Source organism: Netta rufina (assembly GCF_964035555.1).
Source record: "Netta rufina genome assembly, chromosome: 7".
NCBI classification, from domain to species: Eukaryota; Metazoa; Chordata; class Aves; order Anseriformes; family Anatidae; genus Netta; species Netta rufina.
The window spans coordinates 1,927,677-1,949,641 of record NC_140130.1 but is presented as its reverse complement, the minus strand read 5'-3'; the positions used below and the strand labels follow the sequence as shown (position 1 = coordinate 1,949,641).

Below are 21,965 nucleotides of genomic sequence, written 5' to 3'. Positions count from 1 at the left end.
TAATTTTTTGAATGCCACTACTTGAATGTGAACTCTGCAGTGTCTCCTGAATGATCTAAAACTTTACCAAAGTGCTTGTTGCACTCTGCCCCAGCTGGAGAGTAAAGTGTGCATGGTTGTGTACTTTGTGGGATGCATGGGTATTCTAGGAACAGAGTTCAGGCATTCAGAATATCTTTTTCTCTGCTTCTAATTTTTTTATATTGGTTTTTGAGTCTGAATCAACATAAACATCAGGATTAAAACCAACCACTTCTGAATGTCTTTCATGCACAAATTCCTTAAGGGGAATCATTTAGCCTGTATGTGGTTACAATTGTTCTCATTGTGGGGAAAAAACACACAATTACTGATGAGGCACCTCTGAAAATCTTCACATGGAACAACCCTGCTCCCAAATTACAGCATAGTTGGTACTTGATGATCTTAAGGGTCTTTCCCAACCTAAAAGATTGCTATCCCAATGAAAAAGATGAAATAGGTCCCTCAGAATGAATAACATTATAGTTGAAATATAGACAATGCATTCTTGCTTTAAATTTAGATGACTTTTTAGAGGGTTCTTATAAAAACCCTTGACTTATATAAATACAATATTGCATATTTCTGTATTATTTCAATGGAGTCTTTTTTTTTTTTTTTTTAATTTGTAGTTTACCTATGAAAAGCAAGGGAATAAAAAGCTTTAAAAAAATAAAATCTCGTCTTGCTAACTGCAGATGAAAACGCATCCTACCTTGTGTTTAATTTTTTGAAATAACTACAATGTTAAGAAAAATTTAGTGAGCTCTGAAATGTTTTTTTTTTCCTTTGACAGACTGTTACAGAAAAGCACAAAATGAATGTACCCGAAACGATGAATGAAGTTCTCGATATGTCTGATGATGAAGGTATTTGAAAATTAAAAAACAAAACCAAAAACTTGTCACTTTTCTGTCTGTTGTTTTTGGAAGTATTTGTTTAAAAGCAAACAAAAACTGTATGAGTTGGATATGGTATCTGCACATTCATTGTTTTACATTGTTTTTTGACTCATTGATAGTCTATGCTTTTATTTAATTATTTTGTTTATTTAAATCATGCAGTTCGTAAAGCCAATGCCCCTGAAATACTCAGTGATGCTGAATATTTGTCAGATGTTGAAGAAGGTATTTGTGCATTTTTGTATTGCAGTGTTACTTAACTTAAACCTCTTCCTCTGATTTGCTCTGACTGGAAATTAATCCTTTCAGATAATTTTCTTGTTATCCCACTAACAATTTCTACTTCACAATTAAGAATGCTTTCAAAAATTCTTTGACCTGTTGCTGATAATCCTCTAATTTTCTGAGTGTCTTACTCCCGGTTTTTAAATCAAATTACCTCCACTCTCCCGGAATAGTCCTTTTGCTGCTGCTTCTGTGGAGAAAAGTTATATTATTGCAACTAAAAAATTAAATACCAGGCAAAAGAATCAAATATCAAAATATTTTGGAAGAAATAGCTGATAGTGAAAGTGAAGACAGAGGAATGAGTTTTTTTGTTTTTTTTTTTTTTTTTTTTTTTTTTTGTGTTATTTTTTTAAATTCTGCCATGTGTTCAGCTGTGGAATGATTGATTTGCATTGATAGTCAACCCTTAGTCTGGAAAGAAGTATTTTTAGGCTTTAAAACAAAGAAAATTGTATTTGAGTTGTCATATTCAGTAAAACCACATCAGATTACTTCTGTGTTGAGTAAAGAGGATGCTGCATTGAATTTAGCAAGTTTTTTGTAGGAAGTAAGGTAGAACTTTTTAGCTGAGATTTCAGCTGTATCATTCTGCAAAGTGGCGTGAAATCTGTGAGCAGGGTAATAAAACCTTATGATTTTGGTTCCTCTAAATAGGATTTCTGTGCTATTGGCACTAGCAACCTGCACATCCCAGCTCGATCCTTGGTGCTGGTGGCTTGGTGTGACTTCAGTGGTCCCTAGGAATCTAAAACACATTTGGCAGCTGCTTCCCTCCCTTCCACCAACAGCCCCTGCTAGGTCCAGCCTTCTGTGGTGCGGATGCGCAGGAGTCTGCGTGAGCCTCACTGGGAACTGCAGGTTTCCAGAGGCCACAGTGGGATTAGGTTCCCAGGTCACATATGGAAGCAGGAAGGTCTTGAGTTGATGAAGAGAAGGACAGTGTCCTGAAGGCTTTTTGTCTGTGTTGCTGGTCACTAGCATCAGAGCTGCATTTTTTTCTTCTGTAGTAGGTAAAGAAGTGACCGGGTCCAATTTACTTGTGGCACTTCCGTTAGCCTTCGTGCCTAGCGATACGTTTATTTATAATGTTTGTAATGCTTAAGCAACAAGGTGTAAAAGCTGTTAGCTAAGCTCATTGTGTGCAGCTTTTGTTTAATTCATGCATTGAGGCTTCTGTTTTGTTTTCTGCTCATCACTGTGTTCATATTGCTGTGTTCTCAAATAGATCATGTTCTTACCATGCACCTGTGTTTTCCAAATAACTCTTCTAAGCTATTGCACTGCTCAGAATAATGTATTGCTTTAACTGACCAGAACACTGAAGTTAGTTAATTGAGCAGCAACTGTAGCCTCAGCCCATGGTGCAGATGAGAAATGCCCGTGTGGAATCAGAATATTAGATATGAAGATGTAAAACCTGTTTTTAATACATGGGATCACTTCTTATGGCCAAATGCAAAGGCTGAAGGGGTGTGGGAGATTTGTGGGAGATTTTTGTAGTCACTAGCTCTCAATTTGACAAACAAAAAAATAAATACAACAACAACAACAAAACCACATACATATATATATATATATACATATAACTATGGGTAATATAATCAATTCCTGACCTGAAGACTGTGTTCTGCAAGTGTGTTGTTACTAGGGGACCTAAGAGACTGGTTTATATGTAAAAGGTCGTTCTCAAAGCCTAATGCTGAACAGGAGCTCTCAAATTGAATAATAGGTATTTTATTAAACCATGCTGAAGCATTCCAGTGTGCAAGGCAGGCAGTGAATTACAGGCTTTGAGATAGTACCCGCTGGCCTGGCTCTCTCTTCTGCCTTGTGCGGCAGAAGATAACACACTGATGCATTTCCCCACAGCTCCCCAGTGCTGATAGGGCATTTATTCACAAAGCAGACACTTAAGCTAGTTGAAACAAGTGTGTTCAAGGTGGTAACACACTCTGACAAAGCCAGGACCTGAGGAATGAATTCCCAAGTGAGAAAGGCACAAATTTACATCCCAAACCTGAACTCTCCCTCACTGAACATTCATGCCCTCACGATGAGCATTCACCAGCTAAATTGTTAAATGAGAAACTTGTTCGGTGATTTCTCAATATGCCACAAACCTCAAGGTTTCTCTTGTAAGAGGAATTGAAGGCTTGGGAGGTATTCTTAAGAGTTTGGAGACAGGTGTCAGGAAACTATTTCCTTCTGTTTGTTTCTTACTATGTCTGCTAAATAAGTATTTACACAGAAATTCCCTCTCTTCCCTGCAGAGGACAATTTAGTTAGGAGTCAGACTAGATTAGAGGGGACACCTTCCTTCCTTTTCCTAGACTATTCTGGTAATTACACCTAAATGAGGTTAGGTGCTGGGAAACTGCTCCACCACAAAACAGAAATGGCTTTTTTTTTTTTTTTTTCTGAAAGATTTCAACACGATTGTGTGGGAAGAAATGAAAGCTCATGTCCTTACATAGCAGAAAGTTTGTATGTGAATATAGAACACTTCTTTTTCCACTGCATGCTGAACAAGTGCTCTGCTGTTGTTTCTGAAGAGATTTCAGATCTTACAAATGTGAAGTCTGAGGCTGCCAGAACCAGGTCTTTCCTCTCAACATCTCCAGATGGAGCTTGCACCCCACCCGCTGTGCAGCTGCCAGCAGCACTCCCTGTGGCTGGGGGGAGCCAGGGGGGCATCAGCACACCGGGAGCCTTCTGTGGGAGGCCCCCAGGGAGCCTCCTCTTCTAGAGCTGGATGCTCAGCCTCAGAGTGTCCCTCTAAGAGGGTGCAAGAGCTTTGGTGGTGGATGTTGGAGCCCTGCTGTGACAGCCACAGAGCGGCAGTGAGCTCTGTCACAGCAGTCCCCTGTTCCAGAGGCAAAGGAAGTTGATACAAAGAGGGGTGAAACTATGTGAGCAGTAAAGAAGGAACAAACAAAAACACAGCAAAAACCAGCAGTAGTTTAGATGTTGAGAATTTAGATAGTCATTGAAATACAATTAGTTCTTCTTTTTTTTTTTTCTAAATTTGGTCTTTAGTAGGTAACTTTATTTTGGTGTAAATAAGGACAGTGTTTTAAACCCATTTAATGGATATTCCTCTCTCTTGGTAAGAGTAAGTATCATGCTAATCAGTCTCTGGCAGATTAGGCAGATGTCCTAGGAGGACATGAGGACACACTGCCTGATCCCTGAATAGGTGCTGGGATCCCAGAAATGAGCTCCTTTCAAACAGGTCAGGACGTCCTCATGCCTTAAAGTCTGTTACTGGTTTTAGGAGGGATGGATTTGTTACATTTTTATGCTCGGTTTTCTGAGACTGTCTCCATAAACTTTTACAGATTAATAAAAGTTTCAGTGGTTTGGTACTGGCTTTTCTTCATCCTTGTGTGAAACCAAAACCTTGGCTACAGCTAGAAGCATCCCGCTCTGCCCTGTGGCTGTACCTCTTCTGCCATCAGGCAGCTCCTGACAGGCCGTGAGGAGGGAGTGGCGAAAGCTTCAGAGTTCTTTAGCAAAGCCAGTGTCAAATGTCCATTCGGATCCCAGGCTATGATTAAATTTTGTTTGGGACTTTTCCCAAGCCACACGATCCCTTCGCTCCTGCTGCCAGAGAGCCTGTATTTCTCACCGGCCTCTAAAAAGAGCACCTACCCTGTGGTTTTGCAGTTCCCAGCTGTATGAGGCAGGCTCTGATGGATCAGAAAAATGGGGAAAGTGTGGGAAAAGGTGACAAAGGTGATCAGAGATAGGGAAAAGCTGCTAGGGAAGAAAAGAAGTAAACAGAGTAGGTTTGTCTATCACAGAAGAAAATCTAAACGAGGGATAGGCCAGAACATATGAAATAGTGGGTGGCAAAGTGAGCAGGGCATGGGCTGCTTGCTGCCTCCCCAGAAGTCCAAGAACAGGATGCACCAGTGAGAGCAGCAAGATGCAGGTGAGAAGGGCTGCGCTCCGTGCCACGGCTGCTTACGTCCTGGGACTCCTGGCACACATCCTTGGTACGGGGAATGCAAGAAGCTGATGCGAGTTCAGAATGTAACTGAAAGAACTAAAAAAAGGGAAAAAAAAAAAAAATAGCCTTTTGTGACTATACCAACTTCTGGGTTCAGAAAATGTGTTCAAATCACTGCCAGCTAGAAAATGTCCTGGAGGACTTGACGCTGTTTCATGTTCTCGCATTCTTCTGTGAAGTGGGGCTGCTGTGAGAGCAGGGATATTCTTGAGCAGACGGACCTTTGCTGTGACCTGCTGCTGCCATTTTTCCATGGACTGAGTGGTTTCCTACAGCTGCCAGGTGGTGCTTGCCCATGGTGTGCAAGAGCATCTTTCTGCAACACCGAATGTACGCTGAAGGAAAACAGAAGGATGGCAATTGCAAAAAAAAGTGAGGCAATTTTCTTGTCATTTTTCATCGGGGCCTCACTTTTGGGGCATTTCTGTGCACTTTGTGTCCGAGAGGCATTTTGTCTTCGCCTTTTGGTGGGACGGCTGTGAGACAGCAGCACTCCTGCCCGGGGAGGCGCAGGATGAAGCAGCGCGGGGCTGCAGCAACGCGCACCGCCCGTTCAGCCGGAGCCTCCCACGATCCCAAAGCAACGCGGGGCACTCTTTGAAATCACCACTCCTAGGTGCAGCTCCCTTTGAAGCCAGCACCTCTCCAGCAGCTCGGCAGCAGCCGGCGGAGGAGCCGTGGCACCGCTCCCACCTCACCGCGAACCGGCGCCACTCCGGAGCAAAAACCTCAGCGCCTGCCAGCGCCACGGCGCTCGCCTCACCTGCGGCGAGGGCAGGAGCTTCCCCGCTCGGCTCGGAGCCGCTCTCGGCCTCGCCGCCTCCTCCTGGAGGCCTGGGCCCGGGGCCGGGCCGGGCGCTGAGGGGCGGTGTGAGCGCGGCGCCCTCCCGCAGCCCAGCCCCGCTCTCGGGTTACGTTGGAGCTGCACCCTCACAGCACCCCCATTTCCATACAAATAACCCGGGAGCCTGCGCCTATGTCACCGGGCCGGAGGCTTGCCAAGGGAGGCTGTAATCCAATCAGCAGGAGCTTTAAAGGGATGTCTGCAGAGTGATTAAACAGGGATTTTTTTATTTTTTTTTTTTTTTAAACCGTAGTCATTACTTTGCATTTTGTTTCATATTTGAAAAGAACTTTGATCCGAGTTGCGAGGACAAAGATGCACATGGCCTAAAACACACGCGAAGAGATCAAGATGTTAAGAAGATCTGGGTTGTTGTGTGGGAAGCGAATATGACCCACAGGGATTAGTTTGCTTGTGCTGGTCTGGAGATTAACTTTAAATCACTGCTTTAAGGACTAATAGGACTAATAGGAATTCTTGGAAACATCAGGGAAAAAGTCTTCACCAGGCTGGTGAAAATGGCTTTCCAAAACAGTAAGACGTTTTAAAGTTTAACTTTCTATGTAATGTTTCTGTTTATGTTTGTTTTTTGCTTTTTGTTTTCTTCCAATGCATTGCGGTATATTATAAACTATTTTAGCTTTTAAAGTGTTACTTAAAATAATCGTTGTTGCTGGGTTGGAGGAGAAATTGTCGTTTGTTTGCCGTTTGCAGAGCAGTAGCCGAACGGGTATTTTTAGAATTGATTGTTAGTTTAAAACCAGAGCTCGCCTGTGGTTTCCTGAGTTAAGTGAATGGAAACCAGCCGAAACTCCTTGAATGAAAGCTGGAAGCGGAGCCGGGCGTGCAGAGTCGCTTACCTTTGCGAGTCCGCTGGTAAACTTCTCTGTTGTGCAACTCTTACCCGCCTAAAGGATACTCACAACAAAGGAGGAGAGCGTGAGCGTGGGCAAGTAATGAGCTTACAGGGAGCTCTCTGCTCTGCATTGTAGAGGGAACAGGGAAAAAAAGCTCCTTCGGCTGCATAAGGCATATTTTGGACTTGCTCTGTCAATGCAGGAATGTAGGTTTTGCATGATGTAATGGTATGCAAATGCTCCCAGCCAGCGCCAACTGCTCCGTTAACCCTTTGCGACATCTGCCCTCCTCCCCCAAGACTTAACTTCCCTATCCTTTTCTCTAACACGCTGATCTTCTACTTCTCAGCTGATGTCCGTGTATCAAACGTGTCTGACGGTCTGAGCTCTGCGAACAGTGTCACTTTGGTGAATTTGGGCTGCCAGATGCTGCCGAACAAGGAGTGCTTGTCTGGGGCACGGCTTTGTTCTGCTCCCCGCGGGTGATATGCAGGAGCCATGCCCTAGCCCCTTGCCCCCCAGCTGGCTGTGAAGTCCAGAGCCTTGATAAAGCGCTTGTCTTACCTGGATAAAACCAGTCAGGGCGTGAAGAGCACTGCATTTAGGAAAAAACGAAAACAAAAACCGTCTTACATTGAAACTTGCAACAGTTATTGAGAAATATCAAAGGTGGAGGGCAGGCCTCTTGTATTAGTCAGTGTCTGTTCAAGCGTCCTGCACTTTTCAGTACTGATGGGCAAGCAGGCTGTGCCTCAGAGCTTGTTTCCTTTAGCATTCAGAGAGACCCAACGTAATTCATCAGCTCAGGCTTCTTGGTAAGCAAAGCAAGAGTGAGTGTAATGGTTCAAAGTACAGAAGAACCTCTTAGCTCACTCAAACGATTGGGCAAAAGTCAACCCTCATATAGCTTTATTGGCTTTATGTCAGTGTGCAGACTTGCCTTTTACATATGCCCCCAATAAAATTATTTTCTCAGGCCTGCTCAGAGGGTGCGTAATTGACGGTCTGCATGGAAAGAGCCTTAGGGAAAGTGGGGTTGACGGGATTGATTACTTGTTGGCAAGCAGAGAAGGGCGTTGAGAATTACTAAGCACACAAACATTTACGATACATGTAGCTTCTGATTTCAGCTTGGCTTTTCTTCTGGCAGGTGAGGATGCAATGACAGGTGATACGGATAAATATCTTGGACCCCAGGATCTAAAAGAGTTGGGAGACGATTCTTTGCCCGCTGAAGGATACATGGGCTTTAGCCTGGGAGCCCGCTCCGCCAGGTATTGTATTTGGTGGTTCTGTGTTTGTGTGTCACCACAGTTACAAGCTCTTGCAAATCAAGAGTGCTCTTTCATACAAAACTGGAGTCATACAAAACTGGAGATTCTGAAACTAAGTAGAGGGGGTGTATTTGTGTGTTACGATAATACTACGCGTTTAATGCATATGTTCATTGCTGTTTTATTTCATAATCTTTATTCATGTCAGCTTCTTATGGCAATGATACAGAAAAGGAACTTCATTTTTTCTGGTATCTGCTGATGTTCTGATCCGTCTCTAAGGCATGTCTTTCCTGTGAGTTTGCAACTGGTCTAGAAACTGATCAAGAACAGCCAGGTTTCCTTTCACTACCAACTGTCAATTTGATACTCATGTCTGAATATTCTGTAATAAATTCATTTAGCTAAGGAATGTAAATGCCAGAAAAACTGAATGAAATCATTTTGCTATTTTACTGCTTTTGTTTCTTTAAAGGTGACAGCGAGTAAGTAAACAGAGATAATCAATATTAAAGAAATTGTTCCCAAAATTAAAAAAAATATATTAAAAAAATAGGCATGCCCTAAATTTGTAGTAAGGTTTCATTTGACAGGAAATACTCTGCATGTTGCAGCAAACAAGCTAGAGTTTCTGTAAGCCCAATAAAATATTGTAGACTTAATATAACATCTGACTACTGTTGACTTAAATTCATGTTTTTAGATCAACATTTTAGATTTCTTCTTTGAATCTTGCTAAAGCCTGCACTGTGCATTGCTCAAAACAAATAAAACTGTATGAGTAGAGATTACCTCCATAGTTGTGGATTTGCAATGTGTTTACTGACAGTTGGATTGTACTGAAGCTAATAATTAAACCTCATAAGCTGGAGCCCCGAGGTCTTTTTCCTACACTGTAGTTTAAAGATCTGTTTCAAAAAGTGAGTTCATTGTCTAACAGTGAATGGCAACTCCCATAAGGTAAAGCTTAGATGTCTGCTCTTCAATCTTGTTTGTTATGGTTGCATTAGAAATGCAAGCATGCAGTGCACATTTGCTCCTTTTAATAGCCCAGCCATGTTTTGCTTCACTTACAATTTTTAGGTACGTTAATAAGTATTTATGTGATAATACATTGGCAAGGAATGCCAAAATGCTTTTAAACAGTCTTAGCTAGAAAATCAGCAGAAGAGATCTGAAGGGAGAAGCTTACATCTCTGTAAAGTTAATTAGCAAAGTTGGCGTGCTGCTTTTAAACACGAGCTGGCATGAACAAGGTCATCACACACAGCCCTAACCCATGGGCTCAGTTCTGAAGTACTGCAGCAATGGTGGAGAGTGTGAAGTCTGTACAGAGCTGGGCACTCTGGTTTACAGGACACCTTACCCACATCACACTGCTCTTCCTGCACTGGCCTAAATTCTAATTCTGCAAGTGGGAGAGCAGAATTTCACTGCTACGTAGATTTGAGGGTTCAACTTCATATTATTTGTTTATTTGAGAGAAACCTAATATTCCCATGCTTCTGATTTTAGCAGCGCCATTACTATTTGTTGCTGCGTAACTCATTTTTTACATTGCACATATGTTATGCTCAGAGGAGACAAATACAGTGTTTTTTACATAGCAAAAAGTTTTCCGGGAACGTATCTTACTGCTGATTCTGAGTGTAACATTAAGAAATAAACACATTAAATATATTAGCCATCCAGCCATAACATCTTGCTTTTCCCGTCTGATTCTTTGCTTTCTATTTCTCCTGTTTCTTTTCCACTGTAAATTGCTTTAGTCCAAAAGTCAGGTAAGAAGGCATGGCATCGTGTTACATCCTTCCGCTGCTGCCATTGCTCATCTTCATTTTATTCAGCATTAGAAAGTGACATGCTTTTATTTTTGAGTGGAGGGTGGGGGGAGATTGCTCAGTGTTAGAGAATATCCCTTTGTTGTTCTAACAAATGTAACTTGATTTCTTTATACCCTTTGTCATGTAAGAGTTTGCTTAACATATGTCTACAGTATGTAATAAAGATCCTAGTTCTGCTTCCAGCACAAGGAGGAACGTGTGCGAAGGGACTAGAAAAGTTATACTAACAACTACAAAGTGCATGAAACAAGTTGTAGAGTTCTGAGTCTGAACAGTGTTGCTAGTTCAAAAGTGTTAATATGTTGTTGGATGTTGCTTCTTATTAATTCACGTTTTTTACTACTTTATTTTTTGTCACGTAGCAAGCATGTCTAGGCCTGCAGCATGTTTTTAGCACATACCATTATGTATCTTCCAGGGTTAAGTGTAACACACTCCTACGTTGATTTAATCGCAGCACATTCAGAGAGATCATTCTTAATTTTTGAATAGTCTAACATGCACAAAATAATCTCCAAAGCATTGGCATTTGCATTTAATCATTAAGAAGCAAATCTATTTTCTTTCTTCATTTTTTTCAAAACTCTTATCCTTTTTTTTCTCAAGTGAGTAACTAGGCTGTTTATGACAAAGTCAGGAGTGGTTCAGCCACAAAGAGAGAACACCGCCACGTAAAACTTGCTCATAGTTTAACCTGACGCAGCGATCAGAGCCGTATGGGCAGTCACTGTAACCTACCCTCAGGTCCCCTAGGACCTGCCCTCATGGGTCTCCTTGCAGGATTAGGACACGCAGACATTTATCAAAGTTCATCTAAATACTCAAATACACTTTTGTGGATTTATTCTAAAGACACAGCATTGCTGCCAAAGCAGTAAACATCTGTTGTGATTTTGCTTATGTATATTTATAGGGAAGGAGATATTGCAATAGAGTCAAATACTACTTATTCCATTTTTCCCTTGTATTTATTTCATATATTATGTATATTTTGCCATCTTATGCTATCCCTGGAAGTTGCATGTATTAATTTTTTATTTTTATTTTTTGTTCATCTCATTGTCACCTGCACTTTCTATGATAAATGGTAAATACAACAGCCTCCGCTCCTTCAGTTCGGATAGGTCCTACACGCTGAACAGAAGCTCTTATGCCCGAGACAGCATGATGATCGAAGAGCTGCTGGTACCGGCAAAGGATCAGGTATGTGCTGCCTCTCTGGCACCAGGTGTTTGTGCTCCTTATTTATAAGGAATGACAGTCTGTAGTCCTCAGCCATGCGTGCAGCAACTGTCACTACTCACTGAAAAAGAAGAGGAGAGCTGAAAGAAACAAATCATGGGTTTACCACATTGTGGTTTTGATCCTGCAAGAGACAGGATGATGTGTTCCCAAACCAAAAGTCTACAAGGGACCAGTTATGTTTCTAAATGTAGGACTGTGCATTCAAGTTATTGGGAGTACTCGTGAGCTTAATGTTACATGCATCTTTAGAGTGCTTTGATAAGCTGAGAACAACATATTTTACATTAAACAACTTTTGTCTGCACTGTATAGACCATGGATTATGTCTGCCCATTCTGTCCAAGTAGAATGGACTCCAACTGCTGTTCTTGTTTTTCCACTCTCGGGAAAAAATTGGCCTTGTGAAGATGAAGCTTTTATGCACTAACCAGTTTATGTATCTTCCAAACATTTGTGCAATGACTAATACAACAAAAGCAGAATCTTTTGACCTGATTATAGCATGGGAAAGTATTTCTAAAAGCTAATGCTGGAGGTGATAGGGTGCTGTATGCTTTATTTTGTGAGTTCTTCAGTGTTTGGTAGACTTGAGAGAATTGCTTGAGTTTCTAGATCATACAAGCCAGAGGTCTGCTAGGATGCTAGATAAAAATTCTCCAGAAAGTCTTTACTTATGAGTTAAAGGATTCTGAAGTGGAACTGTTACATCCTGGAGGAGCTTAAGGTGGATTTTAATGAAACAGGTTTTCTGCTGCCCTTTACACAGAGGTACCTTTCAGCAGCGGCAAGTATTTCTGCGTAGGGGTTTATTGATCTCAGAGGATGCTGTCATGGGGAAAAGGGTCCACAGGGTCAGACTCTAGCATTTTAAGCCTTAGTTGTATTAATTCATAAGTTCCAGTGTAGTGCAAATTATCCAGTTTTACTACAGCTTTTGCACACAGTTTTATTAACATTCTGAGAATGGCATAAATTGGATTCTCTAGCAATTAAACTTATTATTAATAGGTTGCTACTTTCAAATGAAATGCTTTAAACCTCCAATAACCTGGGAACAGCCAGCTAAAAAAATGATATTTTGAAGCTGAGAACCTAATGTTGTTTTGACAGTTACTTCTCCTAAGCCTTCATTAAATCTTCTTGATATGATGGATGTAACAGAGGAAAGGAAGGCCCTCCCGCCTGAGAACATATTGTATTATTTAATGGTTCTGGTCATTTTTGTGATTACCATCAAAGTAGATGGCATTGATTTAGCAGCCTGGTTACATTTCATAAGTGACAAGCACTGCACTAAATAACTCCGTAGAACATTGTTTGTTTGTAATGTGTACTGTTAACCTGCTTTGTGTTACAAAATAACTCTTAAAAATTAAGAATGATTTATCTGTACATGGAGTTGCAGTGACGCCACATCATATACAGGAGCTCTACGTTAGAGTGAACTTAATGTTCTGTGTGAGTGGTTATGGATCTCTGTGCTTTTTGGAGAATGCCTTTCAGTGGTTCCTCTTCAGCTAAAAAGCAACAGATATGAAAACCTAGTGTTAATGCTGAGCAGTAGAATTCAGACTGTTTTCGTTGCATTTATAGTCTTCATATTTTTGTAATTCTAGTTTTCATCCAGCAATGATTGTGCAATTATTGCAGTTCAGCTCTGATCCAAATTTGTCATGCAAAATGAAGCCAGGCTGGAAGCCTGGCTGACAGTCTAATTCTAAATGTTATTTTAATCTTAATGTTCTAGACAAACTTCAAGTTTCTCATATCCAGGAACAGAGTAGGAATGATGAAGGTAATAGCAGGAACAACGTCTGTTCTAGTTCAGGGCTGTCTTGAGACGTTAGTAAAACCACAAATTCCCTGAAAACAAACAACAGTGAAACAAAGAATTACCTTCATGAGAAAAAAAAAATGCCGTGGCTTTTGCAAGACTTAAAGTCCTGGCAAAAAGATGCATCTGTCCTCTGGAATTTTCTTCAGCCCAGCCCAAACATGTGCCAAAGGGATGTGGTAAGCTTTATGGGGCTTTGGCTGAAGCAGGAGGAGTACATCTGGGCAAAGGAGAATACCCCTGCCTCTACATCCCTCATCTACATCACTGGGCTTCCAGATAATCTGTGCTGTGACAGGAGAAAGTGAGGGAAAAAAAAATTCCAGTGTTCCAGCCATGGAAGTCATAGGAACAAAGATCATGATGACTCAGAACCAATATCCTGAGAGACCATCTGGAAGCTGATAGTTGTTAAGGCTGTGTTTTGGGGCACTGGACAACTCTGAAGAAGTAGTGAGCCATTGCCTGTCTGCATATTCGGTTTCTCTTCCTTTGTAATCCTCGTAATTGTCTGGACTTCATTACAGCAGCAGCAGTCTCAGAGTAAAGGGAATTAATTTTATCACAGAAGTATATAAAAGAGATACGGCAGCTGTTGGCCTCTTAGGTGGAATCAGAAGATCCCATGGTCACTTCTTCCCAAGATCACTGAGAGACTTGGAAGTCTAAAAAGAGTCAAACGAGGAAGACTTGAAACTATTCTTGGCTGAACCTGGCTGCTTACATGTTGGGTGTTTGAGAGGATTTTCTAATAATTGCCTGAGAAGTCAAGACATTCCCTCTTGTTTGCATTTAGTGCTTTAGGTGACCTATTCAACAGGGATGGCTGAGCCCAGGCCATACTGTGCCTCATAACCAGAGTAGAGCAAAGTTAAAATTCCTGTGTCCAAGTGCGTTACTATGGATGCAGTAACTCAGACCAAATCCAAGCGACTTTTCTCTGTGGGATAATTTACAAGAGCCAAAGGCAGGATGATTCAGACTGTCCATTGCATAGCAGCTTGCTGAATCTTCTGTCTGGCTAAACTCATCTGGGAGGAAGCGTAAATTCTTCCGTTTGCTGAACTCTGGCATTACACAGCCTGGATATTCAGTTATGCAACCAGCGGGATTCTTGCCAGCAGAACTGTCAGTATTTTCATACATGCATTTGCATCTGACAGCGCCACACCCTGTAGCAATGCATGTTTAATCTCCCTCAGCCCAGGTAGGGAATGCTGCGACCTGACCAAACGCAGGATCAATCCTACGATTTGGTGTCAGGGATGATGTACCATCTCCTGGACTGCTCGTATTGCAGCTTGCACAGGAAGATTTCTTTGCCTGCCTGGAAAATCCAACACCTCAGCAGATCGACAAAATGAGATCAACAGATGTGTGCTGTGTGTAAGATTCATTTGTTCAGCCATTAGCTTTTACTAGCCTGTTTCTCTGCCAAAATTATTGGCTGCAGGTTTTGTGCTTTTGCTGGCTGTAAATATGTCCAAAAAATCTGTTTGAATGCACTTCGTCAGAAAGGAATGCATCCAAAAAAAAAAAAAAAAGTCACCTCATACACAGACAGTGTAGGAATAGAGCAAGGAACCCTAAGCATACATGGAAGTAAACTTAGGGCAACTTGTGTGGATGTAGCAGCATCTCTATCTAGCACAGAGTGTCATCAGAGTGACACTCTGATGGCTCAGCAGCTGTTTGAATGACAAACTCTACATTTTGTTGACCTCCTTTTTTATGCATTTATTACAAAATTTATGTGTTGTCCTGTTTTGGATGATAAAGTTCATCAGTCGGCAATGGAATAAATGTATTTTTTAATCTAAATTTTTGAACTCTGATACCAGCTGTTTGGTGTCAAAAGCAATCACGCAGTCCATGTGAGCTCTTACGGAGTTAAATCACTTGCAATAGCAGAAATCCACAGTTGTGGCTTTCCTGCTGAAACTGCAGGCTCTTCAAAAATGTGGAAGAATCCCCAGTGTTTTACTGAAAATAACACAACTGTCTTCAGTAGACTAAATTATGATATATTTTTCAAAGCAGTGCTAATTAAATCCACTGCCATTGTTTAATTACCATTGTTTTTAATGGCGTTCATTTTATCTTTTATGTTTCTTGGTGTATTTCAGTATTTAGCGTATGCCATACTTTAGCAGTGTTTGCCTGTTACTATTTGTGCTCGTACCATCAGGCCTCGGTACCTATCTTACAGCACGAAGACTGATGGAAGATCCCCATAAAAGAGTTAAAGTAGCAAAAGAAGGAGGTATCAAAAAAATGTGGGCTACGTACGACAAAGCAAAGTTGTACCCTGCAGCTAGTACTACTGATGGGCAGGAAATATGATAATATTGATGGGTTTCGGAAGTAAACCTGAGATGCTCATTTGAATTGCAAGGAATGTTTAAAGAGAAATTTTCTGGAAGCCCAGAATAATGTAGGAAGGTTGCATGCTCTGGCCAACACCAGAGCACTGTCTGCTTGCTTGTCTTGTGGAAGCTTCTGAACAGAAGTATTTTCATATGTTTATGACTGGCTTTCTGAGATTTACTCCTAATGCTGATATTTCCATTTCAAATAGTTCATTTACAGTACCTTTGCATGCCAGCAAATAACAAAGTACAGTATAATTAAAAAATAAAAAATAAAAGGTGGAAGTTATAAAACTTCCTTGTGTAGAAGAGCACATTTGGCTCAGGTTTGAGTGGAATGGTAATTAATTTGAAAACAGCCCACGAGGTTTTCATCTTCACAGTATATGAGGAAAAAAGCAGCTAACTGCTCTCTAGATGCATTTACCTGTGAGCAAGAAATAACCTGCCTAGAGGAAGCATGGACATTTTTTAACGCTGTCTTGGCTGAAGATGGTCTGTGCATGACAGTATCTTGACTTAGTCTTATTGATGTAACTTCTCATGGTGCTTAAAAGGTTCAGAAGCTTTCATATTACCCTGGAAATACGGTCGTACAGTATCTACAGATGTAATCTGTTTGATTTTCTAGGGGGAAAACCTTATATATTTGGCTAGAATGGCTTTGCTTTACAGATAAGAGGATGTATAGCATGAGACCTGGTGGGACACAACATGCCTGCATGTGCGTGCATGTGTCCACAGGGAACAGTCAGAAACAAATTGTGCCTTGATGTCTGTCAGATGGGGCAGTTTATTTATAGCACAGCTGTGCCAGTGCTCCACAGGGTTAAAACTATTTTTATATAGGTGAGTAGGGACAGCGGCACTCCAGAACAGTGTCCATGGTGGTGATTGTACAGATCTAAGCTCTGCTTTTAAAGGGTCGGTCCAATGGCATTTTCTTTGCGGGAATGTTATGCTGCCTGTCTGTATGGTGTATGATTGCAGTACAAATCGTAATAGTCTTCTCTACCTTTTCACATGTAAATAAAGATTGGAGAGAGACATACTTGTAACTGAAGGAAGTGGCAAAAGCAGACAAAAAGAAGGTTTGAAAGTATAAAGATGTGGAAGATTAATTTCTCTGTGGAATCCAAATTTCTGTTATGGGATTTCTGGTAATTTAACAGCTGGGATGTCAGCACTGTTATGTGGAAAGGGGACAGATTGAGTTTTAATGGAATTATATTAACAAGCTTATATTTAAGACAAACATTTTACATCTTAATTTTAAATTTCAATGTTGTGTTTCTTTTTTTAAAGCACCTGACGTTTCAAAGGGAGTTTGATTCTGATTCTCTCAGACACTACAGCTGGGCTGCAGACACCTTGGACAATGTTAACCTTGTTTCAAGTCCCATCCATTCTGGGTAGGTCGCTTAACAGATTTCCTTTATCTTTAAATGTGGAAATGTATTGTTAGCCGAAGAATACAGCCTGCTGTAATGGCTGATAACATGCCTATTCCTGCTCTGGTTGAAGCCAGTGGCAAAATTTGTACTGACTTCAATGAGGGTGCTTAATAACTGGAGTCAGGCTAAATTTTTGCATATCAAACCAAAAGCTTGCTTCTGCACTTAATTTTCTGAATGCCAAAAAGATTGTAATCCTACAGGCTTCTCTTTAGTAGTCTTGTTTTGCTTTTTCTGTTGCTTATGCTTTGCTTTTAAGTGTCACAAGGTCATTTTGTTTGAATTGTATTAAATTATTTGAAATACGAAATCAGAGATAGAATGTTATGCTTTCTGTTCTTCAATACATGAAAAAATAGGGGGCTCTAACGTCTTATTTTATTTATACCTCCAGACTCCTGTTTATTCTCCAAAATCTGTAGTTCGAGTTCAGTTATTTACTCACGAGTCATCACTGCACTTACAGTGCTTCTTGAAAGTACCACATACACTTGATTTAAATGTAGTAAGAGTAATTTTGGATTGTGTGTTTTAAAATTTACAAACAAATACGCAGGTGGAAGGAATCGTTACATCTGAGATTATCTAGTATAAATATTTGTTATAAAATTTTCAAGATCAGAACATAAATTACACGTCCTTTTTAATTTTGACTAATTCCATTCTTATAATGAAAATGTGTTCAGCACATACCAAAAGATTTTAGTTTAAAGCAAGGCCACAAGTTCCACAGCAAATCCCACAGCTCCAAAGTTACAGTGCCACAGTTAAGTGTAAGCACCTGATAGAGCTGAACAGAAATAAAAAAATGATGGATTTGTAGGTCCTGATCTAATAAAACTCTGCACATGGTCAATGCTAGGGTTGAACTATCAGGAGCTGTGGAATGAAAAGCTGCAATCTGTTGGTTAGCACAGAAGGGTATGTTAGCAAAGGACCTCAGAGAGCTGGCAGGCCATCCACTTGCATTATAACAGCATAAAATATAAGCAAGCCATTCCTGAAATACATTCAATTTCTTCATGGTCACTTAAAATAAAAGAGGGTCTGTAGTCCCTCAGCTTCAGTGGCTTGCTATCCTTTGCTGCAACATTTCTTTTCCTGATGTTCATCTTAAAATCTCTTTGCTGTGACTTAAGCCTATTTCTTGTCCTGTCCATGATAGTCATGGAGAATAATATCCCACTTGTCTCTTTGCAATGTCTTGTATTTTGCAAGATGTGTAGTTCTCTCTTTTGTAAAGTATAATTTTTCATGTTTTCCTAGGTGTTTTTTTGCACATATCACCAGATTCTTCCTTGCTGTCTCCTGGTTCTCCCCTTTTTGATGTTAGATTATTTCTAAGCCAGTTTTGGCACCAGTACTGGCTAAATAGGGCAGGACCACTACCTCCTTGATCTAACACATGACACAATTAATCTAAATACTGCAGTGAGAATTATCATTTTGGTAGCTATAGCTCCTGTTAACTGGTGTTTGTGATTTGCTAGAGTTTCTTGGTTCCTTTCTGAAATTCTGCAGTCTTAGTATTTTTTCTACGTTTTGAGCTTGTGTTTGGTTTCTTCCTTATGTTTCATTTGCCTTTACTGCCTTTCAACTTGTTGATTTCAGCACCCTTTTCCATTTTAGCAAGATAGCTTTTAATTTGGATCCTCTTTTCCAAAGTGTTATCAGCCCTTTCTGTCCAGTGCTCAAACCGTGAATGAAGATGTTATCTCAGTACTTGGCCCAGGACAACACAGTGAAATCCCTGGTGGAAGTTTTCTTTCAGTTTGACAGTAAAGCACAGATGGTAACTCTTTCGAAGTAGTTTCTCAGGTGATTGTACACTTACCTTATCTGTGCTGTTTCATTTGCTTACTGAAATAAAGAAACAGACCTACTATACATCCACTGAGTAAGTTGCCCTGTCAAATCAGTTAATTTGTCAAGTTACGTATATTTTGGCTCTTTCTTCTTTTGAAAGACATGGGATATTTGGAATCAACTACTTCAGATCTGCTCACTTTATACATCACTCCTCGCTTGTGCAGCCATGGCCTTAGCTGCTGCCCAGAGGGGAAGGGCTGCAGACCCGCAGCACTGGGGCAAACTGGGGGGCTGTAGGGAAGGTGGTGGGGGAGAGAATCTGATCACCAGAATATTCTGCCACCAGTTACAGCTTTTCTGCCGTACCACATTTTTCTTTTGATGGATAAAGTCCATCAGAAATGATGTTGTGATGACTCAGTTCCTTTCTCAGAAAAAAGTCATTGTTTATTTTCTTTCTATTGTGGCTCCCTATTATAATATGATACTGCTTGATTTTCCTCATTATCTTCATCTAGGAGCAATCAACAGATGTTGCCTTCTCATCTGCCAGTAGCTCAGCATATCTGATGTGCGTTGGATCATGACTTTCCTCTTCTCTGAAAAGCAGCTCCTTTTCTGCTTGGTGGTGGTGCTTCATCCCCTTGCCTTGTCCCTGTCTGTTCGGTGGCTGTAGGCGATGGCGTGGCAGCTAGGGTCACCAGCCATCAACAATCCTCGTGGGCTGCTCTTTGCGTTCCTCATACCCCCAAGTCCCCCAGTGTGCCACGCCAGGGCAGCCCCTCCGCAGTGTGTTCCCTCGCATTGCTCCTTTCCCGTTGTATTCACCGTCAGAAGAGAGCATCAACATTTCTTCCCATCTCTAATCTGAGGCAGAAGGGGAATTCTGGGGAGCCAGGGTGTGGATCTCCAGGAATGTGTCAGTGAAAGAGGAAGAAAGAAGGAAAACTTGGCAGTAATTTTGATTCTTCTGGTTTTTCCTTTTTTTAAGCCAAGGTGGTGCTTCATGTTTTTATTTTTGAGTTCAGATAAGTTGTTTTGCCAGGATATGCTTTGAACAGGGTCCATCATAAGTAGTGTACTGAAATGTGTCAGCAATCTTGTGGCCTCTGGAAAGGTCGAGCTCCATCACCAAGGTCGCCTTCAGCTTTCAGATGTGAGCGTCCTTGTACACCTTGAAACGTGGCTGTGCTCTCTCCATGTTGCCTTTTTTAACTCCTTGGTTTCCTGAGCTCAAAGAAAGAAACTAACGTGTCATATTCTCTCCCATACTGAGAAACTCAGAAATGCTTGATCCACTCTTGCAAGGTGTCATACTTGAAGTTAATTGTAGTTTACGCCAACCTCCTGTACACACAGAACTTTTTTGAAAGCAGTGGCATGAATGGCAAAGATTTTATGATTCCATGATTGATACTCCCTTCAGGCATCCTGCCATACATATATTATACATTATACTCTGGGAAATAAAACTGTAAGAAAGCACGAGAACTGATTTTCCATGGCGCAGTGAACCATGTTTGGGGAATTAAAGAAGTTCTGTTGCAATAAATTCTCTGCCGACCTGAGTAAATCACAAGCGCTCTTCTCTGTTCCATGTACTTCTGCACTTCCCAGAGAAATTACTGACTTGTGCTGACTAGTGAAAATGAATGCTTCATATATTTTTTTTCCATGGGTAGCATATTTTATGACATATTTTACAATATGCAAAGCAAAAGCCAAATCATTTCTAAAGTTGGCCTTCAAATGTGTTGCTTTTGTTATTTTTCTGATTGTTACTTTTCCTTTGCGCTTATTATTGATATTTTCTGTTGCTTGCCTCTAATTATCTTACATTAATTTTTCCCATTTGCTTTCTAAATTATTTTGCAGCTATTCCTCTCCACTTCCCCAGTATGATTCAAGGTGATAACTCTGTGCTTTCTGTGAATCCTCATTTTGTGTTTTTTTAAACTTGTTTCCCACAGTCAGAGTGTACGTAGATGTCCGTAGTGCATCCGCCCACATCCTCATCCCTTCCATGTATGCCAGTAGAAATTGCTCACCAGCATTTAGCATTGTGTTTTAGAGATCATATTGTAGTTTCCATTATTAGTGCAGCATTAATTTAGGCTACTAATCTTTGTGATAGAAAGTGCATGAAATGCTGTTTGGAAATACTGCTCTTGTTTCAGACAATAAAATACTAACTTGAAAACTAAACAAAGAAAGAAACAACATGCTGTTGACAATGATTACCTTTATGTGGGATCAACGTGTATAAAGGCTGATCTGCTAAGGGTTTTGTCTTCTCTGGAGGCTGCAGTGTGGTGTAGACAGACACCCAGGCTGGCTGTGAACGGGCTAGTTGCTGTGGTGGGGAGTGGGCTGGTGTGCAGCACTGAGCTCCCCATGCTGTGCGTAGTGCGCGTTAGCAGTGCTGAGCCCCAGGCTGCCAAGGCTGGACCAGTGTAAGTCGTCAAATCCAGCATAGCTGTCTCTGCACAACCTTGCAATCTGCAACATAAATGTGCCTGAGAACTCTGGGCCCAAATTTCATACGTACATACTTCTGCTTTTTGGTCAGTTGATTTAGGTGCTTAGATTTTTGAAAATCTACTCTTACGTACTCTCATCACTTACATAGTATGGATGCAGAGGCATCTTATCTGAGTGGGAGCTCTGGCATTTTTGCATGAGATGAAAACCTTTTTGATTAATTATGAGCTGGCGTAACATGCCAGTAATCACGTACACGATAGGCAGCTCTCCAAAACACTGCCTTTTACCGAGCCATCAGGCCAGGCCCAGCTTTGCCAGACTCCCCGGGAGGCCTCTCTCTGCGGCTCTGCGGTGCGCCGTGCAGATGTGCCTCCCTGAGCTGCTGCCACATCAGCCCTGAAGGGATGGATGCTCCAGCCAGCCAGGCCCCTGCTGCCCTGGGCACTTCCATCTAGGCAGGGTTGGCCCTGTCCTCTCTGCAGACCAAAACCATGTACAGTTAGTTGTAAGAGGACTCCAAGGCACAACTGTAACAGCTTGCTCTCAAGTATTTTCCCAGTGGTGGAAAATGTAAGTCCCCATTTAGTATTTTACCTAGCTTCATAGTAAATTTGAACGGATTGTCTTGAACTCCCTTCACAGCTAGTCACAAGCTGGCTCCTTGCCAGCTCTGAAGACAACCTTGGCCCACCTTTCGACATGCTCAGAGGCAGCTGCCTTAGCCCCTC

General features: G+C 41.3%; 1 protein-coding gene across 2 annotated transcripts in view; it reads left to right on the top strand.

The window, feature by feature from the left end:
• The window catches only part of ANK3 (ankyrin 3), a gene marked incomplete at its 5' end in the record, with an annotated part of 292,518 nt that overhangs the window by 213,442 nt on the left and 57,111 nt on the right, over window positions 1–21,965 (top strand). For both annotated transcript variants that reach the window (XM_084290405.1, XM_084290404.1), the window contains 5 exons: window positions 818–890; window positions 1,086–1,148; window positions 8,075–8,198; window positions 11,143–11,245; window positions 16,796–16,902. In XM_084290405.1, coding sequence (XP_084146531.1) covers window positions 818–890; window positions 1,086–1,148; window positions 8,075–8,198; window positions 11,143–11,245; window positions 16,796–16,902 — 470 coding nt within the window. The remainder of the gene's footprint in view (window positions 1–817; window positions 891–1,085; window positions 1,149–8,074; window positions 8,199–11,142; window positions 11,246–16,795; window positions 16,903–21,965) is intronic.